At 51.0% G+C, this 26019-nt stretch overlaps 8 protein-coding genes across 8 annotated transcripts; 1 reads left to right on the top strand and 7 right to left on the bottom strand.

Moving 5' to 3' along the window:
- Window positions 1-1145: 1145 nt before the first annotated feature.
- PV10_07218 (uncharacterized protein) lies at window positions 1146-5322 on the bottom strand. The gene is made up of 2 exons (XM_016372092.1): window positions 5040-5322; window positions 1146-4983 (listed from the first exon to the last, which is right to left on the bottom strand). The coding sequence occupies exons 1-2, from the start codon at window positions 5087-5089 to the stop codon at window positions 1311-1313; spliced, it is 3723 nt and encodes a 1240-aa protein (XP_016221424.1). The 5' UTR covers window positions 5090-5322; the 3' UTR covers window positions 1146-1310.
- A 410-nt stretch (window positions 5323-5732) lies between these two features.
- PV10_07217 (uncharacterized protein) lies at window positions 5733-7829 on the bottom strand. The gene is made up of 2 exons (XM_016372091.1): window positions 7415-7829; window positions 5733-7354 (listed from the first exon to the last, which is right to left on the bottom strand). The coding sequence occupies exons 1-2, from the start codon at window positions 7545-7547 to the stop codon at window positions 5964-5966; spliced, it is 1524 nt and encodes a 507-aa protein (XP_016221423.1). The 5' UTR covers window positions 7548-7829; the 3' UTR covers window positions 5733-5963.
- A 1410-nt stretch (window positions 7830-9239) lies between these two features.
- Window positions 9240-11683, top strand: PV10_07216 (uncharacterized protein). The gene has a single exon (XM_016372090.1). It carries the CDS (start codon window positions 9722-9724, stop codon window positions 10688-10690), a length of 969 nt encoding a protein of 322 aa, XP_016221422.1. The 5' UTR covers window positions 9240-9721; the 3' UTR covers window positions 10691-11683.
- Window positions 11684-11983: 300 nt separating this feature from the next.
- PV10_07215 (uncharacterized protein) lies at window positions 11984-15959 on the bottom strand. The gene has a single exon (XM_016372089.1). It carries the CDS (start codon window positions 15496-15498, stop codon window positions 12958-12960), a length of 2541 nt encoding a protein of 846 aa, XP_016221421.1. The 5' UTR covers window positions 15499-15959; the 3' UTR covers window positions 11984-12957.
- Window positions 15960-17073: 1114 nt separating this feature from the next.
- On the bottom strand, window positions 17074-20945 carry PV10_07214 (uncharacterized protein). Its single transcript, XM_016372088.1, has 3 exons — window positions 20664-20945; window positions 18100-20598; window positions 17074-18049 (listed from the first exon to the last, which is right to left on the bottom strand). Exons 1-3 carry the CDS (start codon window positions 20807-20809, stop codon window positions 17431-17433), a joined length of 3264 nt encoding a protein of 1087 aa, XP_016221420.1. The 5' UTR covers window positions 20810-20945; the 3' UTR covers window positions 17074-17430.
- Window positions 20946-21396: 451 nt separating this feature from the next.
- Window positions 21397-22869, bottom strand: PV10_07213 (uncharacterized protein; the record flags this gene model as incomplete). The annotated part of the gene is made up of 1 exon (XM_016372087.1): window positions 21397-22869. One exon carries the CDS (start codon window positions 22867-22869, stop codon window positions 21397-21399), a length of 1473 nt encoding a protein of 490 aa, XP_016221419.1.
- A 389-nt stretch (window positions 22870-23258) lies between these two features.
- On the bottom strand, window positions 23259-24220 carry PV10_07212 (uncharacterized protein; the record flags this gene model as incomplete). The annotated part of the gene is made up of 2 exons (XM_016372086.1): window positions 23259-24137; window positions 24194-24220. The coding sequence occupies 2 exons, from the start codon at window positions 24218-24220 to the stop codon at window positions 23259-23261; spliced, it is 906 nt and encodes a 301-aa protein (XP_016221418.1).
- A 1041-nt stretch (window positions 24221-25261) lies between these two features.
- On the bottom strand, window positions 25262-25892 carry PV10_07211 (uncharacterized protein; the record flags this gene model as incomplete). Its single annotated transcript, XM_016372085.1, has 2 exons — window positions 25262-25705; window positions 25755-25892. The coding sequence occupies 2 exons, from the start codon at window positions 25890-25892 to the stop codon at window positions 25262-25264; spliced, it is 582 nt and encodes a 193-aa protein (XP_016221417.1).
- Window positions 25893-26019: the final 127 nt, after the last annotated feature.

The following is a 26019-nucleotide window of genomic DNA, read 5'->3' as shown; positions in this document are numbered from 1 at the left end:
CGTCTTTGGAAGTGTCTGAAGGACTTTGACCTGTGGCCCCTTTACCTCATTGGCCTGACGAATTACATCCCACCCAGCCCGCCGTCGAACTATCTGGCCTTTATCTTGCGACAGATGGGCTTCAGCACTTTCAATGCCAATCTGCTCACCATCCCCTCCCAATTCATGTTTGGAATCAATCTCCTCATTATTTCCTGGATCAGCGAATGGGTGAATGAGCGATCCCTGGTTTCGGCGACGTCAAACATCTGGATCTTCCCCTTCCTCGTGTCCCTAGTGGCGCTGGGAGCGTCGGCGAGCAACTGGGTTCGGTACGGGTTGCTCACCGGCCTCTTATCCTATCCATACTGTCATGCAATCCTGGTGGCGTGGAACTCTCGAAACTCCAACACGGTGAGAACACGCGCGGTGTCGGCGGCACTGTACAACATGTTTGTGCAGGCGGGCAATATTGTTGGATCCAACATCTACCGTGACGAGGATCGCCCGTATTACATTCGTGGAAACAAAATCTTGTTAGGCATATGCTGCTTCAACGTCGTCTTGTTCTTCTTTGTTAAGTACTACTACATTGTGCGAAACAAGCGGCGTGAAGAGGCCTGGAGCAAGTTGACCGGAGAGGAGAAGAATGACTATATCCACAACACCAAGGACGAAGGCTCCAAGCGATTGGATTTCAGATTCGTCCACTGACCTGGGCAGATGTTGTCAACTGGGTGTCCACCAACCTCGTCGGGTGGATTTCAATTGTGGCTATTCTTCCTCCATGTGTCTTTGGTGCGAAGGACAACACATGCGTACCGTCGAGCCTGCCTGCCTCGAACTTCTACGGAGTGCTTGGGTCCGAACGAGGGAAGTACGCTATAGATACAGAAGTACCTCAAGTTAGCTATATATGATATATCAGCTACTACCCTGTGATGAGATCAAGTGCCGAAAACTCTCAAGGCCTCATTCTTTCCAGCCCTGGGAAACAGTTTTCGTTCCCTCGTACTTAGCCCCACGAATTGCCCTTTGAAGGACAGCCTCGTGGATATCAATTTACACACATCAGATACCTAAGATAGTCACGTGTACGTCACCCCCACACAGCGCATGCTGTGAAGTAGATGAATTTGCTCCAAATCAACCATTATAGATGAACACGCTTGCAGATCATTCATGCATATTATGTTTATATCGTAGATCATCAAAGTAATATGAGTCCATTTACAATGTAGTCATCTACACATCGTATCGTACAGAAAACGGGTATCCCAACCAAGGAGAGCAGCTGAATGGAGAGTCACCAAGACAACCCTCGCTCAAGTTCACTGTTTCTCTGCCTGTGCAGCGGCAATCTGTTCTGCGACTTGTTCCGCTACACTGCTGGAACCCTTACCACCATCTCCTCCCTGAGCAATCGCCTCACTAGCCCTCTCGCTCAATGCCAGGCCCAAGGGATTAGTGTTGGTGCTGAATGCAGTCACTGAGCCAGGATTCAAATGGTCCTCCAATACGGGCGTCTCCTTGCCCGAATCTCGAGATAAAGGTTCGATTTCTCCAGGCTCACTCGTCAGTGTTGAGTCTGGAAGTATGAACCCCTGTGTTGAAGGACTTCCCATCTTGTCCATGGTGGCAGTCTGTCTCGTCACTTGTGGACTGATAGTCAATCCGTCCGCAATGCGTGCCTGCATTCGCTCAGCACCTCCTGTGGATCCCGCTTTTTGGAGTTCTTCACGGGCCCGTGCCTTGTCGATTTCTGTGGCTAGTATACTGTCATCATCTTCGGTGTAATCATCCTCGTCGCCTTCAAAGAAACGATCGCTCCAGCGTGCGCTGTCTTGTCTGGCTAGTCTTGAGAGCGCGGCCTTGCCCGAGTTTGTGTTGGGATAGCCCGCTGCACTTGAGGTAATACCAGTCGCATTGACCATGGTGACCAGTTCTGACACGTCGTCCCGCGCCTCTCGACTCTCGGATTCGGTCCGCTCCGTTCGTTTACGAGAGCTTTCTGCCTTCCAATGTGTATGGAGTTGCTCCAAGTCTTCTTGAATCCCTTCCAGAGCCGCAGGAGAGGCAGGCGTCAGGTCTAGATCATCTGCACTATCAGCACGATGTGGTATTTGGTCAGAATTGACTGCCAGCCCTTGCAAAGTTGGTTGATCTGTTTGTCCCTTGACCTCTTCGCCGTCTGGTCGCACGGCTTTATCAGAAGCTTCGGCCCTTTCCACGGCTGCCTCTTCATCGTCTCTTGTGCGTGCTGCTATCGTGTAGGCAAAATGGGTGTCACACATGTGCTTCACCACGGGCCAACCGTAAGCGTTGGCGAACATGCGGCGGACGATCATGTTGTTATGCGCATCAGGCTCTAGACGCACAAGGACTTTGCGCCAAGATAAATCCTTATGATACGCACGCGCGATCTTTTCTTCAATCTTCATCTGTCCGACAGGTTGCGGTCTACCTACCGAAGACAGGCTTGATTCTGATTGTACATGATCGAGAGTTGCTGTGGAATTAAGCGATTGTTGGGAGGTGTTGGGATCTCGAGACCCTGACCTTCTAGGTAGCAAGTTGGTGCGTTGACGCTTGGCTGGAGGAGGAGGAATGTCCTGGGGATGGTAAACTCGATCATGGAAGATGGTGCGCGGTCTAGCGCCAGGATCGAGGATGAAGTCTTGAGATGGCAGAGGGGGATTCAACACATCGCCTGCAGCTTCGAAAAAAGTCGTCTTTGGCGGTGCTTCAAGGTTCCCGTCATCTGAATTGTTCGTGTATAGCGAGGACCCTCGAACCAGTCCAGAAGGTCGTCCGCCCTCAGTTAGACTTGCATCACTTGTAAAGGAGTTGTGTCGCGAGCGTTCGGTATCAGATTGATTGCTATGATGATGGTGCATGGTTTGACCACGTCGGAGAATGCGTTGTGTTTTGGTGGGTGATTTTGGTTCCGGTTTCTGGCCGGCTTGCGGCTTCAGTAGGCTCATCAAGCCTGACCAAAGGCTGGCACCCGTCACAGGACTATCCTGCGTCGTCGCCGTCGCTTCAGATTTCGTTACCTCAGCCCCCTCTCGTTCAATTGGAGCTGTTTCGTACGAGTCAAACGCTTGACTGGCTTCTGCAGCTGGGACAGTGGATTCGGGGTCAGGCGAGGCCTTGCCACTGCGAGGCGTTTCATCACCACTTTCACCAAAAAGATCATTCCAAGTCAAGCCTTTTCGTGACGCGCTTGCATTTTGACCGGTCATTTCGGCCCATCCCCAACCTACCATGGTCCCGACAAGGCCGTTTTCTCGACGAGCCTTCTCCACCCGCCCCAACCCTCTCCAGTCTAGGAAGAGCAGACATGAAGTCCTCAACGGCACAATCCCATCATTGACCACGTTGGAGTAGACGGTTCGATTACGGAATCTTTTCAAGGCAGTATGAGCAGGGCCTGTGGGGAGAATGCGAAGCAATGGTTTTGCCCCAGGGTCCGGCTCCTTTTGGGCATTTTGTGATTCACTCGTGAGTCCACTGATGACGGCACCCCATCCACTCTTGGCCAAAGTCGGCGCTCTCCAGGTCAGTCCGAGATCTCGGCCGGTTCTCCCTACCAGGCCAAAATCCAGGGCAAACTTGACATACATGGGGTTCTCGTTGCTCAGACCTAGGAAAGGAGTGGCCATGGCGACAAAGTTGACAGGCTCAATCAAGTCGAAAAAGTCGGGAGAATGCTTTTGGATGTATGCTATAGCATAAGTCTGGATGAGTCCTCCGAGGGAATGACTGACAAAGGAGATGCTGGTGATCTTGTAGGGCATATGGTGATCTTTGTGGTTTTCATCCTTGACAATGCTGCTGTTTTTGTGCGTCAAATGCGTTCCTTCCGGGAGATTGGGTTTGGCACCAGTAAAGGTCTTGGTGATGGACTTTGAGATTGAGCTTTTGACTGGTAGATAGGGCTGGTCGGGGTACGTGATGGACAGGATGTACTTGGCGAGACGCTTGCCCAGATACTGAATGCCGCGTTCTGTTCGGACTGCATTGCCGTTGAAACCTCGCACAATGACTTGCTCTTCATCTGCGTCGGTGTCTTCGTCCTCAAGCCCGCCCGGCAATACCTCTGGTGCAGATGTCGACCTTTGACCTTGGGCTTTAGCTGAGGACTTGTTGGCCTTGGCCATCTGATCGGCACGCATCTGTGCTTTTCTCTTTTTGGAATCTAGTCTGGCTTGTTTCGCAGCAGTGTCGATACTTTCCTTCATGTACAGCATGTCGGCACCGAGATTGCTGTGGAGGCCATGTGTCAACAGGACGAGGTGGATCTTCTGCTGCTTGTGCTGTTTTTCATCAGGCTTTGCGTCAGTGTCTCGTTTGTCGCCATGTTGCGGTCCCTCCTGCACCTTGACGTCGCCGTCTTTCTTGAATTCGGGAAACGGAGGAGTGTTCCAGAGGCTGTTGGTGTCATCGATGGACAATCTGACGGCCTTGGAGAAGACGCCTTTCGGTTGACCGGTAGGGTTGGTACGATTTTGCTGGTGATCCTCCAGCTTTCCAGGGGCACCTTGACCGGATCCAACAACACCATGGAAACCAAGATCGACCGACTTTTCGTCTCGTCCAATGAGAACTTCATAGTGGACGGTTGCGCTCGTAGAGAAGATGACCTGTGAAGCAAGCTCGATGATCCAGGTAAAGGACTTGCGGGAGGGTTTGGAGCCGTCGAAACGGGAACTGTTGCTATGATTGGTGTCTTCTCTCACGGATTCGGGGACGGTCAATGTCGCATTCCACTGACCGCCAGCCTTGAGCTGGGGCTCATATTCGGGCGCACCGTGGAGCTTGACATCGTTGAATTTCTGGTACGGGTCGAATGTTGAGGGATAGCAGGAGACGTATAATGTATAGGGGCCATGAAGATATGCAGCCCGCAGAGGGATGGCCGAGGTGTTCTTGATCTTGACATGAAGGTGGGTAGGCGGTGGGAGGATGCGGTCAAGGCTGGGAGTGTAGGTGACTGTGTATCTAGATGTGAAAGGGTTGGTCAGAGGAGTGGAGAGTGCGGGAAGATACAGACATACCGTACGACCTCGCCGACCTTGACAGAGCCAGTCTGGTGTATCAACAACATGATTCACGCGGAGGGTCAGGATATGGCTGTGGCGGGGTGGAGGGATCAGCAGTCGCGCCGACCGTCGGAGGGTGAGTGGGAGAACGTGCGACTTGAGAGAATAAATGCCATGTCTGTAAAGAAGTGAATCTACCTGGTTCGAGCAACACAGGACAATATGTGTTGGGGGAGTCTGGTAAGGCTGTTCATAACTCGGATATGGATAGCGTCAAGTGAGATGGGGTGTACATGGGATGGGATGGGATGAATGGACGTGAAGGTGGGTGGTGGCATTATTGTGGATGGTGACTCGTGAGTGTCAGGATTTTAGTGGCACGAGCCATGATTGAGTGGATTCTGCATCATGCGAGATGGGATCACGGCGACCGGCGGAAGCGTGTAGGTAGAGTTCTGGGGGGCTGAGTAACCAATGATGGGGTTTAGGCGGGGATTCAGGGCATCCTCGGCGTGCATAAAGTACCCATGGCTTGTGTTTGTTTAACTGGAGAGCTTATCAGTCGAGGCTTAAAAGCCGCTAGAAGTGCCGGCTGCATCCTTTAGTTCCTAGTGACCTTAATGCAGAGACTGTTTGTGCCCGGAGAATTAAACTGTCGACTGCATAAAGGACTAGGAACTTGATTGGAGAGTAAAAACCATTTGAAAGGTTCCTTATAGGCATTCGAGTCACGCGAATACTTCTATCCTGCTGAGTCGTCGATGGTTGGATGCATCATCCCCAGGCATGAATGCTGACCTGTTAAGGAACCTGTACTGTACTCTTCAAATTTCAGCACCGAGGCAATGGATTGCTATATGTACGTTACATCAATCACTCAAAGACGCCCCTAGACATATCCCTATATACTCTTTTCCATGTGCATGGTCTTGACAATCATTACAGCTTCGCCTTGAGCATGTCGTTGGGTGTGATCAGAGGGTCATATGCTCTTTGACCCAGAATGTCCTGGGGCACGACCGCCGTATGACTCTTAAGGCCAGCTGTATCCACCATGTCAGGTGTCAGCTCCTCCACTTTGGACGCTCCAATCAGCCTCATGTTCATCACCATTTCGTCCTTGAGCAATTGCATCGCTCGGTCCACACCTGGAAGGCCGTATGCAGACATGGCATATAGGAAAGGTCGTCCAATACCAACACCAGTGGCCCCCAGGCAGAGAGCCTTGATAATGTCAGTGGCTCTGCGTACACCTCCATCAATGAAGATCTCAATCTTGTCCTGCAGTCCCCGTTCTCGAAGGACAGGCATCACCTCAGCAAGGACTTCGACGCCCGATCGGGCAAAGTCGAGCTGACGACCACCGTGGTTGGAGAGAACAACTCCGTGGACACCCACGTCGATCGCCTTGAGCACATCCTCCACTCGTTGGACACCCTTCAAGATGATAGGCATTTTGGTGATGCTCAAAAACCAAGGGATGTCCTTCCAGCTCAGACATGGGTCGATGAAGCTGGAAATCGCACGCGCTGCACCTTGTGATCGGTCCACATTCTCGCCACTGGTGTTCTGAACGTTGGATCCTGTGTCGTCAAACTTGCTGCGCATGTCCTTTTCTCGTCGGCCTAACTGAGGAGCATCGACGGTGATGAACAAACCCTTGCACCCTCTGGCTTCGGCATGTTTGACAATCTTTTCAGTGATCTTTCGATCTTTGTTGACGTAGAGTTGCAGCCATTGGACCTGGTCACCTTCTTTGGCGTCAACAATTTCATCAAAACTGCACGATGCCAGAGTAGGGATCATCTGGATGACATTGTGCTTTTTGGCGCCTCGCGTCAGAACCACTTCACCTTCTGGATGGCCCAGTTTGCCCAACGCAGTGGCGGTGACGTAGAAGGGAATATCAACCTTGGTTCCCAACATGGTGGTGCTGATATCCACCTGTTCCACGTCCACCAGGACCTTTGGTCGAAACCAGATTTTATGGAAGGCATTGTGGTTCTCTCGCATGGTGATTTCATCATCGGCCCCGGAGCTATAGTATGCCCACGCAGGCTTCTTCATCACATTCCGGGCGACAGTCTCGAAATCCATCAGGTTGTAGCATGCTTCCAGGATTGGCATGTTCTTGATGCGTTCTTGCCGTGCCTTTTCCTCGGGGCTCTCTACCTTCTCTTCCTGCTCAACAGTGTCCATATTGACAGGTCCCAAGTGCTTGTCCTTTGGCAGGAACTTGTCTAGGGTATCAGGAGGGTGAATCGGCGCGTACTCGTCAGTCGCATCTTTACCGGCATACTTGAGGATGATCTTGGGACCACCAGGGTGTTCTAAGCGACAATAGATTAGCTGGCGGCAATCGACGTGCGATACTCGTCAATGATACCTACCTGGGAGGAACTCTGTCACATCGTACGCTTTTCCATGGACAATAACCCAACATGATTCTCTCGAATTGTGTTTTGCCACTTCGTCGCCCGTCAAAGCGCCGACATTACCGTTTTCACCTTTGTCTCGATTCATGACGTGGGGGGGTTCTAGGGTTCCGATGGAAGTAATTGGTCGCGTTCGAGGTCAGCGATGGGCTCTCTATTTCGAGAAGATGAGGGAAGGAAGAAGACTATCACAAAGGCGATGATGATTAGAGCCGCAAAAAGAATTATAAGTATCTGGGGGACTCTATCAATAATTTGAGATTGTCCTCGGAATAAATCCATGGAGGTAGCGTAATGAGCATCCATCTCAACGGGATTGGTGGAAGAAGTTGGCCGTGAGGATGATGATGGGGCGCTTGGTTGCGGTGTGTGGGGATTCTCAAAGGTTGGCTTTGTTGACGCGGGGACAAGATCGAGGTTTTGTGTGTAGAGATGATGACGGGCTTCGCTCCGTGGAGGTTCTGACTCGCGGGTCTCTCTGGATCTGACTTAGTACCTAGTACTTACCTACCTTAGGTACTGCCCACGTACCCATCCACGCCAACTACCAGTATGCCTAGGTACCTGGGTACCTACCATGGCTATGTCACTCTTGTGCGAGTTATGCCTGGTGCAGTCTAGGCCCAATAATTTTGTGGGCAACCCCTAAGGTACCTCCGCACGTCGGTGATGCTCCCTTACGCACGGGCTTATCCATAGCCTACCATTACCGACGCAAGAAGTCCGAACGAGTTGCACAGTAGCACAACAGCACAGCAACATTGATAAATGGCTTTTCATACTTACCTTAGTCACCTTAGTAGGTAATACGGCCAGTCTCACGTGGTCCAAACCTCATGCAATTCATTAAGTGCTCCCAAGTCCGAAATTCCGAGGTTACGCACTTGCTTTGAGAGCTACAGCCCCGAGAAGGCCCCCGGATTTGTTGCCCCTCCTCACATCTTCTGGCCCCCAACAGCTCGAGTAGTGCCAGGTGTCCAACATATTGGTGGCATTCCACTGGACAACATGCATGCAAGATATACTCCGTACTCCGTACATGGAACCAGGGACATCAGCAGCTGTCAAATCGCTCATTATTTAATTCTCATGGCCCTTCCTCTGAGATGTGTAAACAAACCTGTCAGCTCTTACATCATAGCCTCTGTTTTAATGTTGACCATGTCCAAAAGTGGTCTTTGAGGGGCTCGCGTGACATTGTTATCTGCTCACTGATCCTTGATCACCAACATGCTCGTGCTTCCACACTGGTTCCATGACTGGCTGCAGCCTTCAACATGATGTGTGTCATCTGGAGTCTGACACCCTGGTTCCCACATTCACACCCGTATATCAGACTCGCGTCCTGGTCTTGTGATGACAACACGCTGCGGTGTGTGTGGGAGTCTGGAGATTGCAGCATGTTGGAGGGGGAAGAAGAGGGAGCAAAGCAAGGTGCTGCATGCTGCAGCCTGCAGCCTATAGCCTGTAGCCTGTAGGCACCGAGTACCCAGGCTCCAGGGTCGCGGGGTCAGCGAAATCCCACACTCGACTCTTCGCCTAATCTTGGTGCAGCTATTTTCAGCCTACCAAGAGACCATGCACCGGACCAGGCCTAAAGTGACAACCATCTGGGTGCCATTTGCAGTGTAATTAAGCCTGGAATCTCGCCAAGGAGTGGACCAAATCCCCTGGGTGTGATGTCGTGAGCATCATCGTATGCAACTCTGGACTGCCTGGACCGGGGTGGTCAACCTGCCTGTCTGCCTCGACTCGACTCGCTTCAATCACTTTCAACACCAACTTTTTCACACACCTGCGACAATCAATCGCATCATCTCTTCACACCCTCGACTCCTCGGACCATTCGGCCGACTGCGACGTCTTTCTTCATTTCGTCATCTTCATCTCTCTATTTCACTGTCTTCTGTCTCCTTGTCCCTTCTTTGGTCGTCCTTTGGCTTCTTGTTGGAATCGTGTGCGTTTGCCCATAGAGCTGACTCTTGACTACGCGACAAACCCGACAGCTGCTCATAACTAACCGGGACCCCGCCTCCATCACTCACAATCTCCAGGTGACTCACATCAAACGCAGGCGTCCGATTCACATTACACTGCGCCGCTGGCCTTTTCGCGACCACCTGCGACCGTTGTCCATTCCATTCCACTTGCACAGCCATCAAGATGAAATAGAATCAAAATATAACAATCACAACCAGAATCTCAAAAGATCCAACACCTTCCTACTTTCTACATTTTTCATACTTTCTCCTCATTTCCACCATGAATACCGCTCCCCCCATGGTTACTACCACTGCCCCCCAACCGATCCCCGCCACATCTATCGAGGCCAAGCTCGTCGTGCTGGGTGCTCAAGGCGTAGGGAAAACCTCGCTGGTCTCGAGATACATCAACCCTAATGCACCGTTGGCCAAGAATATCCAGTCCACCATTGGTGCGTCCTTTGTGACCAAACGCATCACAGACCCCGACACGGCCACCACGGTCCGGCTGCAGATCTGGGATACTGCCGGTCAAGAGCGCTTCCGAAGCATTTCCCGGCTATACTACCGAGGAGCCAACGCAGGCTTATTGTGTTATGATATCACCAATGAAGCCAGTTGGGAGGAGATGAAGACGTGGTTAGCTGAGATGAGGGAAAATTGCGCCGCTGGAGATGATGCCATGCCCATTATCCACGTGGTGGGCACAAAGTCAGACATGGTGGCCGAAGACCCATCTTGTCGCCAAGTCACCTTTGAGAGAACAATCGCCTATGTGGCTGAACAATTAGGTGGAGTCACCGCTGCTCAAAGCACCAGTTCCACCCCTCCAATGAGCATGAAACCCGGCAACTTGGCCGCCATCAACAGCCCAGACTCAACACGAAGTTCTGGTTTCTGGAACCAGGACATTGGCTGGGACAGTTGTCATGAAGTCAACGCAAAAGACGGCGAAGGCATCGAAGAAGTCTTTCGAGTCATTGCCAGGAAATTAATCGACCAGAAACACCAAAGAGACGCAGCCGATCACGCCCGTATCCAAGATACCCCGGGTTATCGGTCTGAGCATGGCGACGATTACTTTGCCGGACCACACGGCCATTCCGGCAGTTTTAGAGTCGGCTACGGCGACAAGAGGAGAAGTTGGTTAGGCCTGCCAAGTGTCGGCCTACCTGGTGGTAGTGACTCTGATGGGTTTACCCGCACCTGGGACCCAGAAGAGGCCAAACGAAGGGGAAGATGTTGTTAGCATCGAGGTATGAGGTATCGGTATCGGTATCGGTATCCTCGATCCCACCTCCCATCGCCCGCCTTCCCCCTTTTTCTCTCAAACACCTCGACTCTAGAAGAAGCCGAGGATAATTATCCCACGCATTTTTCGGGATAGGATAGTCTTTTGATTACGAAGGGTTTCGGTTTCGGAAATACCCATACCGATTACCCATAAGCACGGCGTTTACGGCCGACCTTGCCGATTTGCGAGGTCATGTTCATTTTTCATTCTTCACGAAACGGAGAATACAGGTCCACCTTTTTGAGAAACCAGGATCGGGCACAAGGGCATCTTTTTTTTACTTTACATTGGGATGGAGTTTCATATTGAAGTCAATTGTCCACTTGGGAGCTAGTTTTCTACAAGCTCAGATCATCATCATCACTATTGTTCATGCCCCATGTCCATGGGGCAGACATACACAAAGACACGAGGGGATATCAGAATTTCCCCCCTCTTCACGGACAGATTACAGAATAAAGGATTACTGGACTGCGTGGGTGGGTGAGTGGGTGGGTAGGTGGTACTGGATGAAGACCGGCAGGCAGGCAGGCAGGCATGCGAGACTTGGTTGACTTCATACATGTGTATGTGTTAAAGGTATGTGTATTTTGTTATGGGCATGACTGGAAGGGGATGGAAGGATGGTTAAAGGTTTAGCATAACGGGGTACATCAACATGCATGGCATAGGACAGGACAGACAGGACAAGTACCTAGTTTTCATCATCTAGCTAGCTAATGCCTTATTCCCAGGACATGGATATGGAAACGGCTACAGATGCGCGTCTGAGTCCTGTCTAGGTAGGTCTGAATCCAAAACCAAGTCTGACCTACTTAGTAGCTATGCGTAATAATGTACAAATATAGCAAACGTAGTACTATAGGTAAGTATGTAGTAAAAAAGAATGGTGATTGAAATAAAAGTAGGTAAGCATGGGAGAGAGATGACAATGGTGATGTTGATGATAGTGGTATAATGATGATAATTCCCCTGCCTCTGCTGGTTGGCCTCGCCTATCCTATCATTGAGGTGTGTTGTGTTGCGTTGCGTTGTGTTGACTCGAAATGGGTCTTACAACAGACAAGACAAACCAAACCAACCCAAATCATGGTAAGTCAATTTGTCCGGTCCGGTCCATTCCCAGTCATCTCGACTCATTCGTTAAAAGAGGTCTGGTCTGTAAGACCCAAGGAGAGAGAGAGAGAGAGAGAGAGAGAGAGAGAGAGAGAGAGAGAGAGAGAGAGAGAGAGAGAGAGAGAGAGAGAGAGAGAGAGAGCCTCCGCCCCTTAAGCAACCCCAAACCAAACCACTTTGCTATACTACTACCCATCAAGAGTAGATCTGGCAATGTCATGGTCATGATCAAGGTCACAGATACCATTTCCACTCCAGTCCATCCCATCCCATCCAGTCAATTAATTAGATTATTATCCATTAATCAACTAACCCTTTTCTCACGTCCATCAAGAACCAAAAAATAGGTCCAGTCGACACATCAGTAGTGTAGTGTAATGAGGTGAGTGAGCATGTAAGACAAGACAAGACAAGACGCAAAGTCTGTCATTTTGTCAATCGGTCAATCATTCCATCCATCGGTCCATTCCAGGTCGGATCCTCATGACTCGACTCCGATCCATATCCATCTTTCTCTATCCCATTCATCCGATTTTTTCATTTTCCATGTTCATTGTATTCCATTTGATATGGGTTGTATGGGTTGAAAGGAAAATAGAAACTCGTTCGTTCGGCATGGCATGGCATATTTCCAAGAGGGGAAAAGAAGAAAGGTTGAGGGAGATGATAAATAATAGATTGTTCAATGGTTGGGAGTGGAGGGTCCCAACTATATGTAAACAAAGCAAGTTCCTGCCGGAGGAAGAGTTGAACACTTGTCTGTTTCTGGTTGACAAGAGTTTCGAGTTTCGGGTTTCGGGTTTCGGGTTTCGAGCTTTGGGCTGTGACGGTGGTGATTGTGCTTCTACTTCTGCTTCTGTGGTCGGTGATGGTGCTGAAAGCCTGGAAGGATTCGAAGATAGTAGGTACTGTATGTACGTCCTTCGTACTTCTCTATGTCGGTCAGAGACTGCTGTTCAAAGACAGTCCGAATCCACTGGGAATCGATGTGCAAAGCCCAATGGTCTGTCATCCACTATGTGGCATGCAGTTGGCAGTCACACAATTCCCTCCCTTCTTGTCATATCATGTCATGTCTTGTCTGTCGATCGACCAAATGATCACACTCAGAAAGCATCTTCCAAAGGACAGTCCACGCTATCATGACCATCACGTTCACATAGGGCACACCATTTATCCGGGTCAATGACACCAGAAGATTTACCTGCCAGCATGCCCGCCTGATCCCCTGTGCCTTCGATGGGAGCTGAGGAGGCTGCTGAGGTGGCGTTCGCAGCTCCGTTCGCGGTGGGTGGCTCGTCATTGGATGTTGATTTGGATAGACCAGGCGGAGGCGGCGGTAATGAGGCATTCGGTGCTTCACTTGGAGACGCGCTGGGAAGTGATGTGTTGCTTCGACGACTGACGAGGGGTGCGGGCCGATCTCTGTCAAGGGACATATGGTCTCCGTTGTCACTGTCTCGAACATGATCTGTCGACAACGTTTTGACGTCTCTCAAGACCTCACGGCCTCCTTTTCGTCCTAGACTGCCGCTTCCTGATGCAGACTGGTGGTTGGAATCACTGGCTTTTCCCGTCCCGAACATGTTTGAACAGGTCAAGATATCGTGGCCACTTTCCTCGCATATCTCACACCAGAGAGTTGCACTTGAAACGGATCCATCTGTAACACCATCATCGGAGCCATCAGTATGAGATGCATTGCGGTGATTGCCGGGGATGATGGCATTGTAATCAAGATGGCGAGATGCAGGACCTTTGACGGGGCTGGCGCCATGGGACTGTGCGGCATCATGCCATGTTTCCTCACGTTGGCTTCCTTGCCTTTGTGGCATGTTTTTACCCTTGGGGCTGCCCAGCACTACAGTCCGTTGAGAACCGGCAGAGAGATGTTTCTGTGCCAGATCTTGGCTGTTGTCTCGTGAATGACCGCCAGGGGGTGACATTGCTGCAGTTCGCATGCCAAAGGCATTTCCTGGCAGTGGAAAGCGAGAGAGTGTGACACTGTTTCGGAGTTGCTTGACTTCATTAGCAAGCTCTTCTTCATGTAAAGATTTCTGCTGTAGGAGAGCTTCGAGGTCGCGAATCTGTTGCTGCATGTCGAATCTTGTGTCGTCGGATGATGACTCTACATGAGCATCTTTATTCCGTGTGGAATTGCCGTTGAGTTTGGGTGAGGTATTGTGAGAATCGTTGAGATTCTGGATGATGGCTTTGAGACCCCGAATCTCATCATCTTTGGCGTTCAACTGGGATTCTAATTCTTGAATCCCAGAGTTGTGGTTGGCAGAGTTGTTGGAATAGCCATTCAGCTGCTCCTCGGTTTTGATCCTTTCCTTTTCTCGTCGCAGTTCGGACCTGGATCGCTCAACTTCACCCCTGAGGAATTCCACTTCTCCTCTTGCCTCGGCCTCTCCACGCCTGGCATCCTCTAGACCTTCTTCCAACTCTTGGACCAGTTCTTCAAGCTGCTTAAGCTGTTGAGCCACGGTCTCGACATCCTCACTCCTGTCCTGTAAATTGCGAACTTCCTCGAGCAATTCGTCGACACGTTTCTCGTAGACTCGTTCCGTTTCCGAGCTTGCCATCTCGAGCGTGTCGATTGTGGATCGGAAGTCGGCACGATTGTTGTCGAATTCTGAGGTGAGCATTTTGATTTTATCGTTTTTCTCTCGGAGCAGGTCACGCAATGTGACCACATCTCTGGGCAGATCCTCGTCGTCTTCGTCGTCGCCACGATTACGTCTGCGCCCGTTGGCAGTCTTTTCCAGGTCTGGTAGGAGTTTCTGTAACTCATTAAAACTTCGTTCCATCTCGGTAAAGTTTGCATTTTGTTCGCGCAGCTGGCGTTTAGCATCGTTGAGTTCATCAGTCAGTAATTTAATCCTTCCTTGATAATGTAGGTCATCTCCATCACCACTTCTCGAGACGTTGGGTGTCGGGGTCGGGGTAGAATCTGCTTCGTTCTCGGGCATTTCGTCAAAACTCGACTCGGGACCTAGTGAGGGACTTCCGTTGGAATACGCTGGCGCGGCACTATTCTGGCGCAGACTCTGGCTGAAGCCGTTCGTTGGCCTTGAGGTTGGTCTAGTATATTGTCCCAGGGCGCCATTGGTACTTTTGGCCATGCCAATGCCGCTTCCACGGGTCTTTGGCGTGATCAACGCCTTAGGTGTGGGAGTGTTGGCTTTGCGGAGTGGACTGGTCGGGCGTGGCAGTGACTCTCTCCTGGTAGGAGGTTTGAGGGCGGGACTGGCAGCGCCAGCCCTGACTCCAGGACCGATAGATTGACTGAAACTGGGTTTCGCAATGCCCGGGGTGCGTCCTCCTTGATTGAAACTGCTCAAGCGCGTAGGTGTGCCGGGAACAGGGCTGGCTCTGATTCCCAGGCCGCTGCTACTGCCTGAACTGCCGGGTTTCTTGACTGCTTTCTCTAAAGGCAAAAAGATTCCTGAGCCTGGAATGGTGGTCCTGAAGTAATATTTGCCCTCAACATCACCGGAATTTTTGCCACGAGCGGCGTATTCATTGGACAATTGAACACCAGCAAAGGTACCTTTTTTTCCAGCAACAGGGCCAATAAACTTGACGACGCCGTGCATGTCCCCCGGGACCATAACACTGTCACCGACGCGAGTAATCGACATTGTGAATATTAGGATGGTTCGCGGCGAGGAGGGATAGGTTTAGGTTTAGATGGGAGAGGAAGAGATCGGTGGGTTGTGTGGCGGAGGACAGAATGCGCGTGCAAACGGCAGTAAAGAGGATATGACTGAAGGAAGCCGTTGAGTGAAGATTGGACATGAATTGATGAGGACGGTGCAGTCGTTTGCGTTTGTTGTTGAAGACGATTGATTGAATCGTGTGAAGCGCTGGTTGGTTGCCAGCCTGCCTGCGCAACCAATACAGGACTGCGGGCACGTTGAAATCAGTGACAAAGTGATCAAAGTTCACCCAACAGGTACAAATTGACTGTAAAGGGACTTTGACAAGGTGACACGCAGGACGTTGGCTTTGCAATTGATGAGAGCACTTTGTCCGCGAGTCATGGATTCAGAGTGGATTTGGGAGAGGGAGAAGACAGGGACAGGGGTTCCCAGGTAAGAAGATACTAAGGGACGTGTAAACAAAAAACGTGTGAAGTCAATAAAGCGCAAAGGTTGGCTCGGAGGATCGCCACACTCGCTGACTAACTTGGGATGTGAGGGCCGATCGACCTGTTAAAGGCCAGGGTGCGGGTTTCACACGTTTATGGGCTGGGTTGACAGATGTGGCCCGAGATGGATGGAAGGGTGTGAGGTTGGCCCGTGCTGGTGGCATGGGAGAACGAGTGGGAGAGGGAAAGGGAGTGGTGGGAGTGGAAGTGGGAATAGGAATGAGCCCTCAGGCGTCTTTGGTGGTCAAAACATGGTTACAGTTGACTTTCTAGGTGACAAGCTGCGGGCGCCTCGGGCTTCTCCTGGCGGATATAATCCCCGATCAATGCTCTTAGGTACCTAAGGCATCTGAATATGGCAAATGCGTCATAAATAGTCCAGCCAACTACTGGCAGACATCCTACAAACACCCTGGATTTGTGTAAGAACGGATCTTGATACTTGTCAAATTAGAGACGTGCCCGAGAAAGTACTACTCCGTGGGTACCCAGAAGGATGTAAAAATGCCTTTAACCCAGCAAAACGCAAGGGAGAGTTTCCGGGGGGTCCCCTCGCCCACCCGCAATTCCACCACGAGGCAGCCTTGGGTTCGAAGTTAGGGGTTGAGCCCGAATCTCTGGGTATAAGCTGCCGCGGCTGTGTGGGTTGAGTTGCATGGGTTGCAACCCATGCATCAAACAGTGCCGGGGACGCTCATGGCTTGGGACATGTGCCTTAGAACCACGCTGGTACCCCTTCCTGGACCCAGGGACCTCTACTGTTGTAGGACATTTCCATCTTGGTCTCTTGACTTGGACTTTACGTACCATGATTACCCAAATATCCAGTAGCCAGTTCTCTGTGGTAGCTTGATTTCAACATGCTGGCTTGACAATTTCGACTCTCTCCACGAATCACTCGTCTCCTGGCCATAAATCTCACTTTTTAAAAGTCCGGCTTTCGTCATTACCCCCGTTCACTCGTTTCGCATCTTAGCGAGATTGCCACACCTGGACACAACCGAAAGGATATTGCTTATGCTTACAGATTGGCCTTGGCTTGTTCGGAACACTCAGAGTACGTGGTATACGATATTCATAAGTATTATGAAACTTGGACCATTGGACAGTACAGAGTACCTCCAGTCTACAGAATAGTGCTGGAAGAGAACATGTCCATCGCCTTGTTGGATACGTACTCGATTTCGATGCCTAAAGTCCTCCTACTCACTGGTCAACCATCCAGAATCCCGGAGAGATAGATGCCAATGCCATGAATGTGATCATGACCTGGTATGTGCTAATGCATGTCCCTCAACTAACCTGACGCCAGTCTCGTGCTACTGCAACCTGCTTTTCCTCTGCTCGTACAAACATGCACTTCCTCCAGGGCTCCTTGGTCATTATGACATTCCACCATACTCTTCTTCCCCCTATTTTCAACCTAGAGTTGCAGACGGAACGTTGCCACTTCGAACGCCCGCAACTCAATCGCAATCGTCGACTTGCTCTTGCCAGTGATTGTCAATTCCTCTTCGTCGTCCTCCAGTACGTTTGTTCTGTACACCTTTTTCACAGGTAGAGTAGTCTCAATGCTGCCACGGGCCTTTCCTCCCAGACTTTCGTAGATTCGTAGAATCACACTTTGCCCGGCTCGAGGGCTGAATTCTCCGCGTGAAACATCTTCGTCGTCTTCTCCCCGTTTGATGGTGTCCAGAATTAGGGAACTTCCCCCACTCAGTTTAATCGAGTTGAAAACTTCCTTGGCTGGTGAGTTGTCCACCACCGACACCAATTCCAATGGGTGATTGAAGTTGTACGCCGCTCGGACAGTCTCCGCGCCGAGAGGTCCCTGATGGGGGAGGATCGCCCATTTGATGTGATGTCGGCCCATGTCCGCATGTGCATCCGGCGCTTTGGGAGCACGTAGCAACGACAGCCGTTGCAAGTTGCCAATCGTAGCGAAGCCATACTTGGATTCGTTCAAAATCGACACTCCGTAGTCGGCCTCGGACAGGTCAGCAAACTTGTGACAGCAGACCTCGAATTTGGCCATGTCCCAGCTAAGCACCAGTCAATAAAGTCCTTTCACCAGAACGCAATGCAAACTTACGTAGTATTGTAATGTGTCGGTCGGCGGATGATGCCGTACTGGCTTTCGTAACTCGCTTCCGTATTCGACACATCCACTTCAAATTCAACCTTTAAGAATTTCATGGTTTCATGCCACTCGACCTCGGCTTCAACCATGACGTAACCAGCCTCGCCTGTACTGTCCGTTGCGTCCAGGCTGATCACGGTCCTAATCCAGCTGTCATCGCTGACCTGGGTTTTCGTCGCCACGCTGACACGGTAAGGGCCGGTTTCGACAATCTCGGTGGTACCAGAGCCCAGTTCCTTTCTCGATTCGAGGTGGAACACTTCGACATCCCACGCTTGCCAATACAGGGGCTTGTCATCGAAAATCACAAACTGGTTGGCCTTGCCGCCCTTGGCGAGAACTTGTCGCTGAGCCTTCAAGTCATACAACGACGTGATAACGCCGGCCTCGACCTGGACTTCGAATCGGCTGTTCTTGAGTGCAAATACACCTTTCTTGGTTTCGGTCACGGATGCGGTTGACTGGATGGCAGAGGCAGCGTGGCTCTTAATGACGCCAGGTCCGCCAGAAACAAAGGTATACGACTGTTGTTGCGACGTGGATTGAGCCTGGGGAATCTTGACCAATTCTGAACGAGGCCATGGAGCAGTATTGATCGCGGCAAGCTCAGCATTGGCCTTGACATGCTGCGAGAGCCCCAAGACTGTCAATGCCTCCTCTTTGATCTTATCTCCGATTTGAGCGTTGTGTGCGTAGAGCGCATTTGAGTCATCATAACACATCTCGATCGAGCTTCCCGGGAGACAGTCATGGAATTGGCATAGCAAGACATTTTCCCAAATCTCATCAATCTCTTTCTTGGGGTAGCTGTAGCTCTTACTCTTCAAGCTGGCCAGGGTGGCTAGGTATTCAATATCGTGAAGCATGACTTCTTGGTGTCGGTTGTTTCGTTTGTTGTTGGCCTGGGTGGTGTATGTTCCTCGGTGGAGTTCAAAGTACAGCTCTCCATACCACGTGGTCAATTTGGTGCCATTCTCGATCTTCTTCTCTAGTCCGGCAAAGAAGTCATCGACGGATTTTCCCATGTGCACGCGCGGCAGTAACCCAGTCGTGTCGCTCAGCCCTCGGCATCTTCGCAGTTTCTCAAGCATCTCGCGGGTCGGACCACCGCCACCATCCCCCTTGCCAAAAACCAAGAGAGAAGTGTTGTCTTGATTCAAGCTCTTGTGCTGAGTAACACTTCTGCGCACATCACCAAAGTGTGCATTAGCCGTATAGGTCTCACTGGGAGCCATGTGACAGATGACCTGGCTACCATCGAGACTGACCCAGTTGAAGGTTGTGTGGGGGAAGTTGTTGATATTGTTCCAGCTCAGCTTTTGGGTGAAGAATCTGGTCATGCCGGCAAGACGGCAAATCTGAGGCAGTTGACCAGAGTATCCAAAGGTATCAGGGAGCCAGAAGGTCTGGCAGCGATCACCAAAGTTGCTCTCGTAGAAACGCTGTCCGTACAGAAATTGGCGAACCAATGACTCTCCGCTGGGCATATTGGTATCGTGTTCGACCCAACTGCCGCCAATGGGATGGAATCGGCCTTCCTTGACCTTGGTCTTGACCCTGTCGAAAACATAGGGATAATTTTCTTTGAGCCACTTGTACTGTTGGGCCTGACTAACGGCGAACCGGTGCTCCGGATAGCGATCCATCAGATCGCATTGATTGGACCAACTGCGGGCGACTTTGCGTTTGGTCTCAGCCCATGGCCAAAGCCAGCAGGTGTCAATATGGCAATGTCCAATGCCGTAGACAAGAATATTCTGGTCCGAGTCATAGACTTTGGAGGAATCGACGTTTTTCCCGATGTAGGACTCTGCGATTTTGCGACCCTCATGGATGGAATCGTTGGAGCCATTGCCAGCGATAAAGGCATCGATAATGCGGTTTGCAACCTGCAAGGCCTCGTGCTTTTCCCAGCTATCTCCGGGAAACTCTCTTGCAGCATCGCCAATGATCCAAAAGTCGACATACAGCTGACGGGCGACAAGATTGACGTCAACAATCTGAGCTTTCCATAGCTGGTAATATTTGTTTGGGTTGGGCGGCTGTATGCTGTCTCCACCAGGGGCATTTCCAAACATGCCATTACAAGCCATTTCAATATAGAAGATGTGTTCCTTGCCGTCTCTCCATTCTTGGGGCAAGATCCATTCGGTGCGATCGCCGCCACCTGTGAGGCCTTGTAAAGGGTTTCCATCCTCAGTCCACACCATTCCCTCGTTATTAGCGTCCCAGTGGAACTCGAGGTGTTCGCCATCGAGCATCCGTTCAGGGATGGTCAATTGGATCTTGAACCAATGGGTCGACCATGATGGGCCGAAAGACTCTCCACGGTGGGTTGGTCTGAAGGTATGGGAAGTGGCATCTTTGAAGGTCGGGCGTGACAGGTCGGGGGGAGAATAGACGGAGAGTTTGACGTATTTGGAGTCGTCCTCGATGTTGTGATAGAGCTTTCTGGAGAATGGGCGGTTAGTGCATGGATGGCCTGGGTATTTGAGGTTTAGAAGAGAAGTCCTTACGAAAGGAGGTTTTGCTTTTCATATTGGCCAGTCGAGGTGAACTGACGCAGACGGTCTGTGTAGATGCTTTGGATCTGCTGACCGACGGGGCCCTTTGATAACTTGGGGTATGACGACTCAACACGAGCCGTAGTTTCGCCTCCCATGCTGGCGATAGAGACTGTAAACAAGGGCTTTGTGCTAGTGTACAAGTTGGACGCGAAGAAGGATGAGGATAGGGAGAACGGAGTAGTGTCTGGAGGTACAAATATGAGTAGGGATGTTATAGGGCTTGGATGTGGTGATACTCAAATCCAAGGGATGTGAGGACCTGCACCTGCAGTCCGGTGACTTCGATGTTTCATCAGCTGCTCCAATTATGCGGGGTAGCTTTGCCGTAGCTTTGCGCTTAGACTCCCAATAATTGACTAGCTTAGCATGGTTGGCACCGATTAACGGAGGCTACCATATAAGGTAAGTACTCCATTGAGAACTGGCAACTTGGGGGGCTCTCGGGCGCCAATAGGCTCCCCCAATACTTCACACGGGAGTGCTCCAGGTGCTGCATCAGGCACCCAATCACCAAAACTTTTGGTTACCAGGCAAACAGCCACTTCTACCAGGTGCAGCCAAGAAACTCCATACAAAAGCAATTGAAGGCCCTCAAAAACTAGCAATCAAATGGGCATGGGTGCCGTAAATTTCTCTCACGCTGCGTCTACTGAATCCAACTATGTAGTCTATGATGCTCTCGTCAAATCCATTCCATCTTACCATTAGCAGGCATTTGCTGGACAATTCCACCTCCACTATTCCTTGTAGCCATTGGCCCAACCATGACGATACTCTGTTTCAACTTCTTCTTGCGCTTCATCGATGCCCGTCTCGTGAATTTCTGCATTGCATGAACGATTTGGCTTTGTCCATTGTGATATGCCGTCGCTAGGTCCAGCGACTTGCCTCGCTTCGGGTCCGTTCGCTCTTCCCGTGGCTTCTTTTTCTTTTTCGACCACATCTCCTCATCGTAGATTTGATATGGATTACCAAGTGCACCTAGTTGCTGTTCTCGAGGCATCTCTTCTTCCATCAATGGACTTCCTGCGCCGTTCCACGCCCGGCCGGACTGAGACACTGACCTCAGCAGGTCACTGACTCCTTCTTGGAGACTTTGCCGTGCAGATTTGCCGGAAGGCCGTCTCCCTTGTTCCAGCCCTGAATTGTAGGACGTTGCGTACGACATTGCTCGCTCTTTGGCTTGGTCCATAGAACTTTGTCTGCTATTGGCAATCTCCAGTGCGCCCGTTCGAGACATGTCTTGTGGAAAGGGATCGATCATGTGCTCATCCACTAACCAATTTTCAGACCAATGTCTTTCTTTGTACCGTTGCTCCGTGAACTGACTCGGTGGCCTCTCGGATGGTCTTTGTGGTTGCAGGAGATCATATTGTGAAGGAGAGCTGAAGACTGGGCTGGGAGGGCTGCTACTTCTCAGATCTGGAGGTGATGGGAGGAGGTCGTCGTCGGTGATATCTGAAACGCTTCCTGACATGGCGTCTGGAAGAGGTGGTGTGTGTCCTACGCGGATGGACTGCTCAGCTGAAGAAATTTGCGCTGAGGGGGCTGATAGTTGGTCCAATGCAACTTGCCGGTGAATGTCAAATATGCTGATTGCTGGTAAAGCTAGCTCATCCTTGCGATCTTGGAGCCGGTGGGAGAATTCCGCCAGGGTTGGAGCAAGTCTTGGAGGACCAAGGGATCTTAACGAGAGCGAAGATGCCGATGCTTTCGCTTGCTTTCGGTCTGGGAATGGCGAATACGGAGAAGGGCTTCGACTGAGGCTGAGCCGCCTAGCTAGCAATGGCGCAACGGTGTCTCTGTAAGCCTGTGGGTGATGCAACCGGGCTAACCGAGGGGCCTCGAGTCGATCATCTAGATCAAGATCAAGATCCCGGAACCCACCATACATGTGGATGATGTTGGTGATCGTAGTGTCGGTACTGTATACACTCGAGGATCTCCGTCCCAACTCAGATGGCTCCAGCGGCAAAGGTTTGTCCAAGTCGGACGAGCTCGATTTAGCAGACTTGTCACTGCCAGGGACTCGCAAACTAAAAGGTGGTGATGGTGTTCCCAACTCCAATCCCCTTCGTTGCAACTCCAGCAACGCTTTCGACGGTGGTGGTGTTGTCGTCTGCCGACGCCGAGCTGAGGTCGGCCGTGAACTCATGGTATTGCAGCATCAACCACAATCTCAGGCGATAGCCTGAGCCGTGCAAGACAACCCAACAATTCTCGAGATGAGAGCTCTGAGGTCTTGTCACTTGCCTACCTGAGCAACCACACCAAAGTGCCCGAGTTAACCCATTCCTCTTTCTCTGCGGCGATCGGCATCCTGGAATAGCAGACAAAGGGCACCGCTTGCAGCTGCATCACACCCTGACAGCGACACACAATCCTTGGTTGTGCGCTCAATTCACCGCAACCCGAATGAGCTGTTGGACCAGTACATGAAGAATTTGACACCATGTGTGGTTTGATTGGAGCCGATCATTAATTGATCTAGTTTGCTGGGCGCGGCATTCCATGGACATTCCAACCATCTGCACGGGGCATTCTTCACAAGTTGGCCGCTTTGGCCAAATCTTCTTTTGTCAACTCGTCCCCTGGCTTTCTCACATGTCCCAATCGTCCAATACGACGGAGCCGGATAATCATGTCTTCGTCACCGAAATGGCTGTTGTGTTCAAAGGTAGGTTCCTGGTCGTATGCGAATCGAGCGGCATCGGTCAAGATTCTCGCAGTCATGCCAAACACTCTATACCGCGCCAATCTATCCAGGTGACTCGCGGCCACCTTCTGCCCCTCATTTCGTTTCGGCTTCGTGACAATTTGATTGGTGACAGGGACGAAGAAATTGTGCATTCTCCACCTACTTTGGTGCCAGTCTGTCCAAGAACCTTTGTACCAATCACTAGGTTTGCCAGGTAGGTCAGGCTGGTCCGGGAGGTCTTCCATGTAGAGGAAATTCTTGAAAGGAGCGGAGAAGACTGCAGCAACCTCTCGGGCATCCAACCTAGGGAGAAGCTTCTCACCCACATTTGCGTCCAGACCAGTCTCAGGATCATACGAGTGTAGAAATGCAATGCATGGTCGAACCACTAGCTCAGTTTTGGCGAGGTTGGTCGGCATTTCACAAAGATGCTCGACTCGGAAAGGCGGTGGGAGAGAGGCATCACGTCTCGGCAAGCCAATTTCTTCAGAAGCCTCTCTTCTCGCCGCTTCAAATGCCGTCTCTCCTTCTTCTGCCTTCCCGCCGGGCAAGGCAGCTTGTCCAGAATAAGAGCTCAGAGTGCTTGAACGCATGGTGATGACGACTCTCAGCCCTCCGTTTTCATCGGCAAAGAGAAGGATGAGCACAGCTGCTTTCCTTGACAGAGGCATGTCTGGCCATACTGTGTGCGGAGAAGTGTAATTCCTCAACCGATCCAGAGCTTTCTAATTCTTTGGTTAGATGAAGATGGTCTTATCATGACGTGGGGTCCGCGACATACTTGAGATTCGGGCGAAAGTCGCGGCATGGTGTCGTTGAGACGATAGCTGAGAGAAATGAAAGTTCGGTGACAAGATAGGCTTGTACAAGAAACGCGTCTCACACTTCGAGAAGTCAACCTGCTGAACATCTGAGGTATAGGCTTCGTCTTGACTGTGGAATGAATGCCAACAAGCCCAAGATCAAGAAATGGATGTTGACATAACCGAGGCACCATCGTTCTGATGAAACTCTGATGTGGTTTGCCGTTATAGGTTGTAGCCCGAGGCCGAGAGGAGTCCGCTGCCCGTGTACCCGTCAACCGCGGGGTTTGGGGAACCAGTCAAGGCGCGTGGCTCCTACACGCCCCCAAGTCCCTCCCTATGGAGTAGGTCGCTGGATGAAAGTAGAGGATGTGTACGGAGTAAACAGAGTCACAAGTGTAGTCTCGACAAGTTGTTTTCTAGTGCTCTTCGAGATTTTGACCCTTGTTATCGATGTTACAAAGCCAATATGGGGAATCATCGATGCAACTCAATTGCCCCAACCAGATCAAGTTTACATAAGCAACCCAGGGTGACTGACTACCTTCTTTGGGCCAACCACTCTGCCACTCCCCGTTCTGATTGCCACCACGTGCAGTTCACTGTCACCAATCGATGCCAGTATGTAGATGAGACCTGGATCTGTACCTCACACATATTCCTATCACCGGTCTGTGATCACTCAAGACTCGGGCTCGCTTGGTTCTTCTGCAGTGACACGTGGCTTCAGACGCTACAGCGCCGTTGTCGCTGCAAGCCATAGTTGTCGCTTTCGCGTCCTTTGCAGCATGGTCTGATGATGGATTTTCGGAGTCTGACCTCCATTGCATCCGGAAATCTATCGCTCCTTCCTTTCAATCGGCGTTGATATTTTTAGACACTTTGGCCCTTCATCTCTGCCGTGGGATGATTCTGAGCCACGTAGCTAGCCCTTGCAATTCTGTATGTGTAAGATCATCCAAAGGTAACCGGCCGCTGGAGCAGTGCAACTCAGCACAGTATGAGAGATTACAACATCTTGAGATGTTGTCCACCTTGCGAGCTCCTCAATCATCATGACCTTTACGGCCACCAAATGAGATCTTTTGTCGTTTGGTCGAACGTCCTTCGCCTTCGTCATCATGTGCAGCTGCATTCGCCGTACCCTTTTTCTTCTTCTTGTCAACCTTGTCAGCCGTGAAACTTCCTGTGGGTGTTCCTGCGTGATTGGGCGTGCTTGTCGAACTGCTGGGAGAATCAGAGTCACGCATGTATGAGACTGAACTTCGAGAGAAGATTCGATCGGTGTCGTTGATGACCGCCTTGCGACGACCTGCTCCTACACCACCACCAGCTGCGCTCCCGGATATTGTTCCTCCAGCAGAGTTTGCAGTTGCCGACACTGCTGACGCCTTGATGTAGTTGTCAAAGCCCTTGACAATGTTGCCTGCGATCGACGTTTCTTCGAGGTATGTGGTTTCTTGTCGGTACAGTTGATCTTCTGTCGCCGCCTAGAGTCCAATAAGTCCAGAGGCCAGTACAAAAAGTAGGTTTTCTTACCAGGTTACGATCAAGAAGACGTTTCCGTTGGAGAGTGTCGCGCAAGTCTCTTCTCAACTTTTCGTAGTACGGCAAGCCAGGCCGGTCCGCGCTGGCTGTTGGCTTATTTGCTGAGCCTGGCGGAACATTCTCGCCCATCATGAAATGGCCTAGGAGAGCCTTGGTCAACAGCGTGAATGTGTGAAGGAGGTGGTTGATCCGTCAGAACCACGGAAATCGCGATTGAATGTCAATGCGCGGTTGATATTTTCATTTTGTGCTGATT

The sequence above is a fragment of the Exophiala mesophila genome (assembly GCF_000836275.1).
Source record: "Exophiala mesophila strain CBS 40295 unplaced genomic scaffold supercont1.5, whole genome shotgun sequence".
Classification (NCBI taxonomy): domain Eukaryota; kingdom Fungi; phylum Ascomycota; class Eurotiomycetes; order Chaetothyriales; family Herpotrichiellaceae; genus Exophiala; species Exophiala mesophila.
This window is presented reverse-complemented; position numbering and strand designations above follow the sequence as displayed.

What these genes read in the sequence shown, in the direction of transcription:
- PV10_07216 (XM_016372090.1), top strand. Translation starts at nt 9,722, where the DNA reads ATGAATACCGCTCCCCCCATGGTTACTACCACTGCCCCCCAACCGATC.
- PV10_07218 (XM_016372092.1), bottom strand. Translation starts at nt 5,089, where the DNA reads ATGTTGTTGATACACCAGACTGGCTCTGTCAAGGTCGGCGAGGTCGTA. An exon ending in AAGGTCGGCGAGGTCGTACG is followed by an intron (nt 4,984 to 5,039) that starts GTATGTCTGTAT and finishes TTTCACATCTAG; the next exon opens with ATACACAGTCACCTACACTC.
- PV10_07215 (XM_016372089.1), bottom strand. Translation starts at nt 15,498, where the DNA reads ATGTCGATTACTCGCGTCGGTGACAGTGTTATGGTCCCGGGGGACATG.
- PV10_07214 (XM_016372088.1), bottom strand. Translation starts at nt 20,809, where the DNA reads ATGGGAGGCGAAACTACGGCTCGTGTTGAGTCGTCATACCCCAAGTTA. An exon ending in GAAAAGCAAAACCTCCTTTC is followed by an intron (nt 20,599 to 20,663) that starts GTAAGGACTTCT and finishes CCCATTCTCCAG; the next exon opens with AAAGCTCTATCACAACATCG. An exon ending in CCGACACATTACAATACTAC is followed by an intron (nt 18,050 to 18,099) that starts GTAAGTTTGCAT and finishes ACTGGTGCTTAG; the next exon opens with CTGGGACATGGCCAAATTCG.
- PV10_07217 (XM_016372091.1), bottom strand. Translation starts at nt 7,547, where the DNA reads ATGAATCGAGACAAAGGTGAAAACGGTAATGTCGGCGCTTTGACGGGC. An exon ending in TGTGACAGAGTTCCTCCCAG is followed by an intron (nt 7,355 to 7,414) that starts GTAGGTATCATT and finishes ATTGTCGCTTAG; the next exon opens with AACACCCTGGTGGTCCCAAG.